Consider the following 6,856-nt stretch of genomic DNA (forward strand, 5'->3'; position numbering starts at 1 on the left):
TCCTCTTTAAATATTCTTTGTATTTGGATGTAGTTAAGTTACTTGGAAATGGAGAAGAATGGCTGGGCAGAATTTGCACACAAAATCAAGGGTTGCTTCTTTCATATCTTCTCCTTTCCAAGATTCCTGATTTTCTTGGAAAATTTCTTGGCATGGTTGTCTTGAACTCTGTCCTTTGGTTCTTCAGGCCAGAAAGATTGTGGGTTTTCTTTTGTGCTCTGAGCTGCTTATGACTGCCCTTATGTTAAAAAGGGTTGACTGTTTTCTAGACTCTGCCTGCAAATTTTGTTCATTCTCCATCTCGTATGTAAATTTTGTTTTTGTTATAGTTAATTTTTTAATATTACTAAGAGTTTATAGTTATTTTTGTGGAAGGGTCAGTCTGTACGAGCTTATGTGGGCATTAGGAAGCAGAACTCTTTTTTTAAATATTTATTTATTTTAGTTGTAGTTGGACACAATACCTTTATTTGTTTGTATGTGGTGCTGAGGATTAAACCCAGGGCCTTGTGCTTGCTAGGCGAGCGCCCTACCACTGAGCCACAACTCCAGCCAGGAAGCAGAACTCTTTAAATGTCATTGCATCTAATTTTGTGTGTGTGTGTGTGTGTGTGTGTGTGTGTGTGTGTGTGTGTGTTGTACTGGGGATTGAACCCAGTGGTACTCTACCACTGAGTCAAGGTCTCGCCAAGTTGCCCAGCCTAACTTTTTTCTGCTTTAGCCTTCCAAGTCACTGGGATTACAAGTGTGTACCACTGTGCCTAGCTGTATCTAACTTTTAGTGAAAAATTCTCACAAAGCCAAGTAAATAACAAGGAGATTTTCTTTTTTAATAGGAAAAGTCATACAAATGAAATGAGTGACTTGGTACAACTGATGACTGAGACCCTTAAGCTGGATTCTAAAGAGAGCTGTGAAGATCTTGCATTAGCAAATCCAGTGTCAGAATTTAAACTTCATCGAAAGTATCGGGATACGCTGGTGCTTCATGGAAAAGTGGCCCAAGAGACAGAGGAACTCCAATTTAAAGAGCTGCCTTCAGGTGATCAGTTTATTCTTTTACACCAAACTAGAAAATGTGTTTGTTAGAATAATGTGTCAAACCAAAGAGCTAATATTTATAAATTTGTTTTTAATTTCATTTGAATATCTCCATAAAAGGTATCTCTCATTTTATGCAATAGATATACTTGAAAAGTTGCATGAAAATTAATTTTTAAAAGTAATATAGGGGGGCTGGGATTGTGGCTCAGCGGTAGAGCGCTCATCTAGCACGTGCGAGGCCCTGGGTTCGATCCTCAGCACCACATAAAAATAAACAAAATAAAGATATTGTGTCCAACTATTAAAAAAAAAAGTAAATATAGGCTCAGTGGTAGAGTGCTCGCCTAGCACATGCGAGACACTGGGATTGAACCTCAGCACCACATAAATAAATAAAGTAATTTTAAAAAACAAAAGTAAATGTAAATAACCCAATAACTCTTTTTTTTTTTTTTTTTTAGGTTAGGAGATAGTAGTGAGACGTGAAGCTTAAGTTCATAAAGTTTTTGTTTTTGTTATTGTTTTTTCAATATTAGGGGTTGAATCCAGAGGTGCTGTACCACTGAACTACATCCCCAATCCCTTATTTAAATTTTAAGACAGGGTCTCACTAAGTTGCCCAGCTGGCCTTGAATTCACAATCCCTCTGCCTCAGTTTCCCGATTGCACTGTTGGCATATGCCTTTAATCCCTATAAAGGCTGACTTCAAACTTGCAATCCTACCTCAGCCTCCTGAGTTGCTGGGATTAACAGGCGTGTATCACCATGCCTAATAAGATTTTTTAAAAACCATTGTGATATTGTGTTTTTCTTGTTGCAGTGTTGAAAATGTTTATTATTTCCTGGTTCTGTTATTGATTTTTAGCTATAATGCCAGGTTCTGAAAAGATCAGAAGAATAGTTGAAGTCTTGAGAGAGGATGTCATCAGGGGCTTGGGAGTCCAGCTTTTAGAGCAGGTATATGATCTTTTAGAAGAGGAGAATGAATTGGAGAGAGAGGTGAGTGTCTTATTAGCTTTTTCGAGCTGCTTATGTTGTAAAATTTGCTTAGCGACTTTCTGAACTATAATTCATTTCCATACAATTTACCTATTTAAAGTATTCATTTCAATAGTTTTTAATGTCACAGAGTTGTACAATCATACAATCTTTGTTAGAATATTACCCCAAAGAACCCTTGTACCTGTTAGCAGTCATTCCCCATTGTCTCCTAAATCTCCAACACTCTAAGCAACCATGAATATTTCTCTATATACAGATTTGCCTATTCTGGAAAATTCATATAAATGGGGACATAAGAAAATATGTGGTCTTTTATGTTTGTTTCATTTAGCATAATGTTTTCAAGATTCATCCATGTTATAGTATGTATCAGTGCTTTTTATGGCCAAATAATATTTCATTATATGTTCATTATAGACATTTGAGTGGTTTCTACTTTTTGTGGAATACTTTATGAATAATGGTGCTATGAACACTCATGTAGACATCTTGGTGTGGATTCTGTTTTCTTGGATGCACACCTGGGAAGGGGTAGGGGATGAAGCAGTAGTCTCTGGTTTTCTTAGCCTCCCTCCTACAGGTCTGGGCTGGGCGGAAGAGCTCCTACTTCTTGGCTGCACTTTCATGAATTTTAGCCTCAACAACAGGCAGAAGCATGAGATAGACCAATGTCCTCCTGCCCAGCCCAGGAAGATAGAGCCTTTCAACTGGGAGCTGATGGGAAAGAGGCCTGTGTTCTTGGCTTCATCAGTCTATAATAGTTTTGGGAAGGGAAGAATGGTGGTTGGTCTCAATTCACATACCACTGACTCACTATTCTTACAGACTTAAAAGATTTTCTTGAATAAATGTTTCTTCATATGCTGTATGCCCTAGAACCATTTCTAGACCTTAAATGACTTATTTAAAATAAAATAATACTTTCACTGAGTATCTGCAGAGTTCCTTATGCTCTCATGTGAAATGTGGAGCCAATCAGGATTTCATTTGTGTTTAGTTATGTCTTTTAATTTGGAAGATTTCTTGTGTCTGTTTTTTATGATTTTGACATTGCTGAAGAATATAGCCCATGTGCTTTATGAGATGTCACTTTGTTTAGATTTTTCTGGTTTCTCATGAATGCATTGAAGTTATATATTTTTGTCAGGAGCATCACAAAAATCATGTGTCCTCTGTACACTGAATCAGAGGTACATGATACCTGTTTAACATTACTGTTCTTTTAATTTAAAGCATTTCTTTGAATAGATATACATTAAAAGTCATATCGTACTTTTATTTGTGTGAGTGGAATTGAACCCAGGGCCTCAAGCAGGTACTGTACCACCGAGTCACACCCCCAGTCCATACACAATACTATTTTTTTTGAAGTTGTAAATGGACAGCATGCCTTTATTTTATTTGCTTATTTTTGTATGCGGTACTAAGAATCAAACCCAATATATCACTGTGTGCTAGGCAAGCACCTTGCCCCTGAGCCCCAGCCCCAACAATACTTTTTTGATTATTAATCAGGTTGACTTTTTTGTTGTTGTTTTTGTTACCAGGGATTAAACCCAGGGGTCCTTAACCACTGAATCACATCCCCAGCCCTTTTTTATATTTTATTTAGTGGCAGGATCTCGCTAAGTTGCTGAGGCTAGCTTTGAACTGATCCTCCTGTCTCAGCCTCCCGAGCCACTGAGATTAGAGGCGTGTGCCACTGCACCCAGTAGGTTGAACTTTATGTATTGGCTAATTTGTTATCTGTATGACTGTTCTGCAAAAGTATGGGATTTACATTTATATACATATATAAATGAATCGAGTTTTTATCAATTCTGGTATTCTAGAATTATTGGGGTTTATTGATTCTAAGAATCCCTCCTTTTTTTATACCTTTATTTTATTTATTTTTATGTGGTGCTAAGGATTGAACCCAGTCTTCATGTGTGCTAGGCAAGCGCCCTATCACTGAGCTACAACCCCAGCCCCAGACCTCCTTCTGTGTTAATGTTACTAACCCTTTGGCATGAACATTGCAAATATTTTCCATACTTTGCTCTTTTATTATGACTTTTTAAAAAATCTTGAACTTTTAAATTTTTATGTAAATAGAGCCATTAATATTTTCCTATATGGTTTCCACCTTGGGTATCATGCTCATAAAAGTCCTACTAAGATTCTAGAAATTATTTTTACTATTACATACTGATTTTCTTTGTTTCCCAAAATAGGTACGTTTACAAGAGCACATGGGTGAAAAATATACAACTTATAGTGTGAAAGCTCGCCAGTTGAAATTTTTTGAAGAAAATGTGAAATTTTGAGAACTTGTTCTAATCTTCCAGCTCTAAAGACCTATTTTCAAAGTTTGGGGCTTTAAAAACAAACTGTAACAGTTGTCATAAAGCCATTCACCACCTTTTTATATCTCTGGGGTTTTCTTACTGGAAAAAAAATGGACGGAACAGAGTAATATGAAGCAAGTTCACAAAAGAAAAAAAATCTTTGACTTTCATATTCCTGAGGGAAAATGTTGCTTTTTTGGTTACTGTTTACTGAGCCTTAAACCACTTAAAGTTTATATCTATAACTTTTTTTTTTGAGGTGTTAATTAGCTTGAACACAGGACCATAAAACATTGGATTGGAAGTTTTATATTGTACTATAGTGATAAAAACAACAGAAACAAATGAAATAATATGTCCAGCGATAACATTTGCTGTTTTTAATAACTTTAGGGAATAGTTGCCATTATTTAAAAGAAAAAAAAAATCAATTCACTATTCTGGGGGTAGATTTAAAGAAAATGAAGTTCTATGTGGTATTTGAGCAGCTAGATCCTATTTTTACACTTTGATGGATGTTTAATGTTTTCATGTAACATGAGCCTCACTTAGGGTATACAAGTGAATCTAAAGTATTTTGGTTTTGTAAATCATTATGTTTTCACATACTAGTTTTGTTAGACTTATTTCTCCATCAGTGAAAACATCTCTTAATCACTTTTCTAGACAAAAGTTTTTTGTTAAATTGGATATACATAAGGATATATATTTGTTTCTGGAAGTTTGTCTTCGTGTATATCAAGATATTGGTTGTCTTTCCATGTTTTAAATGTAGGATTTTATATCACATTTTATTGTTTAATAAGAAGTCATACTCTTCTTCTATTAAATAGTTTTCATCAAATATGTTCTGATTAGTAAATTTTTCCTTCTGCATTCAAGGGACTCTAAAAATAAATACTGTTCCAGATGTTTTCAGTTTCTATAAAAATGTGCCTTATTTTCTTTGAAAATTACACAATAAAAATGTTCTCTTTTAGTTTTTAAGTTTTTATTTAATTTTATCTATGTGCCTAGTGTTATGCCAGGAGCTAGAGATATCGTGGTGAATAAAACAATACTCCCTGCCTTTACAATTCTCACAGTTGAGTTTCTGAGAGCTCTTATTTTTACTATCAAGGTTTGCTAGAGAACTTGTAAGACCATCTACTCTCAGTGCCTGGGTGGGAGCCAATTTTTGGCAAACTATTGGTCTTCCTGCTTACCTCTTCTTGCATGTTTTAGAGATCCACATTTTTCTCCATAGTCATTGGTATAAAGTAGTACTAATTGTTTTTAGAATCAAAAGAATCTCATCTATACATACTTTCTTATTCTCATGTTGTTTATTTTTTGTCAAAATATTTTCATCCTACTGTCTTGGTTATTTTTTTTTTCCTTGAATGTTTAATTCACTTTTTATCATCTTTTTTTTTTTTTGGTACCAGATATTTAAGTCAGGGGCACTTAACCACTGAGCCACTTCCCCAGATCTTTTTAGTATTTCAGTCTCACTGAATTGTTTAGCACCTTGCTAAGTTGCTGAGGCTTTGAACTTGGGATCCTCCTGCCACAGCTTCCTGAGCTACTGGGTATCCTTAATTAATTTTTAACAATCTTTAAGTCTATCAATTTTTTTGACTATACCTTTGACTGAATTTCAGACTGATAAGATACTCTTTTTTACATTATCGTCTTTTAAAAAAAAATTTCTTTTTATTTGTAAATGGACACAATACCTTTATTTATTTTGTTAATATGGTGCTGAGGATCGAACCCAATGCTAGGCAAGCCTCACATGTACTAGCCTAACCTCTATTTCTTGGATTTTTTTTTCCATTATTGGAACGGTCCTATTGGCATTCAATAAAGGTAAATTGTTATATGCAAAATCACTTATCAAATATTTCAGCAAAATTTTGTATGGTTCAAAAATATGGTAGCCACTAGTCTTATATATATATATATATGGCTATTAAGCCCTTGAATTGAGGCTAGTTTGATCAAGGAACCGATTTGTTAATTCTGGGTCTTTGTTACCATGGAGCCAATGTTCTAGTGAGAACAATTAACAAATATATGTTGTGAGATACATTAAACGTCATGCAATCCAGCAAACTAAGTAGGTATGGCAAACTACTGTGTTTCAGGTGGACAGTAGGGAAAGCTCTTTTAGATAGTGACATCTGGTTAGAGACCTCAGTGAAAGGATGAAAGTAAGTTATGCATTGGAAGGAAGGCATTCCAGGAACAGGGAACAAGTGGAAAAGTCTTCCCATATAGCCTATTTGATCTGCCATATTCTGAAAGATAAAGTATTGGTCTGCAGTTTTGCCAAACTCTTGTATATTTAAGTATGGTTTATATACTTTACATTGTATTCAATGTATATTGATTATTAAGTGACATCATGGCAGTTACCATATATCCTTTTTGCTCCAATTATGGATTTCAGACTCTTTCACTGTTAACTTTGCTTTCTGCTTATATCTGCCCAATA

At 34.9% G+C, this 6,856-nt stretch overlaps 1 protein-coding gene across 4 annotated transcripts in view; it reads left to right on the plus strand.

The window, feature by feature from the left end:
• The window catches only part of NEK4 (NIMA related kinase 4), a 28,920-nt gene extending 23,324 nt beyond the window's left edge, over nucleotides 1-5,596 (plus strand). The window contains exons 12-14 of one of the 4 annotated variants that reach the window (XM_081286784.1): nucleotides 837-1,042; nucleotides 1,911-2,044; nucleotides 4,264-5,590. In XM_081286784.1, the coding sequence (XP_081142910.1) occupies nucleotides 837-1,042; nucleotides 1,911-2,044; nucleotides 4,264-4,356 (433 nt within the window). In that variant the 3' untranslated portion in view covers nucleotides 4,357-5,590. Of the gene's footprint in view, nucleotides 1-836; nucleotides 1,043-1,910; nucleotides 2,045-3,295 lie in introns of all 4 variants that reach the window. The other 3 variants (XM_081286783.1, XM_081286782.1, XM_081286785.1) reach the window with 3 other exon arrangements.
• The last annotated feature ends 1,260 nt before the right edge of the window (nucleotides 5,597-6,856 follow it).

Source organism: Spermophilus citellus (genome assembly GCF_964194105.1).
Source record: "Spermophilus citellus genome assembly, chromosome: 3".
Lineage (NCBI taxonomy): Eukaryota > Metazoa > Chordata > Mammalia > Rodentia > Sciuridae > Spermophilus > Spermophilus citellus.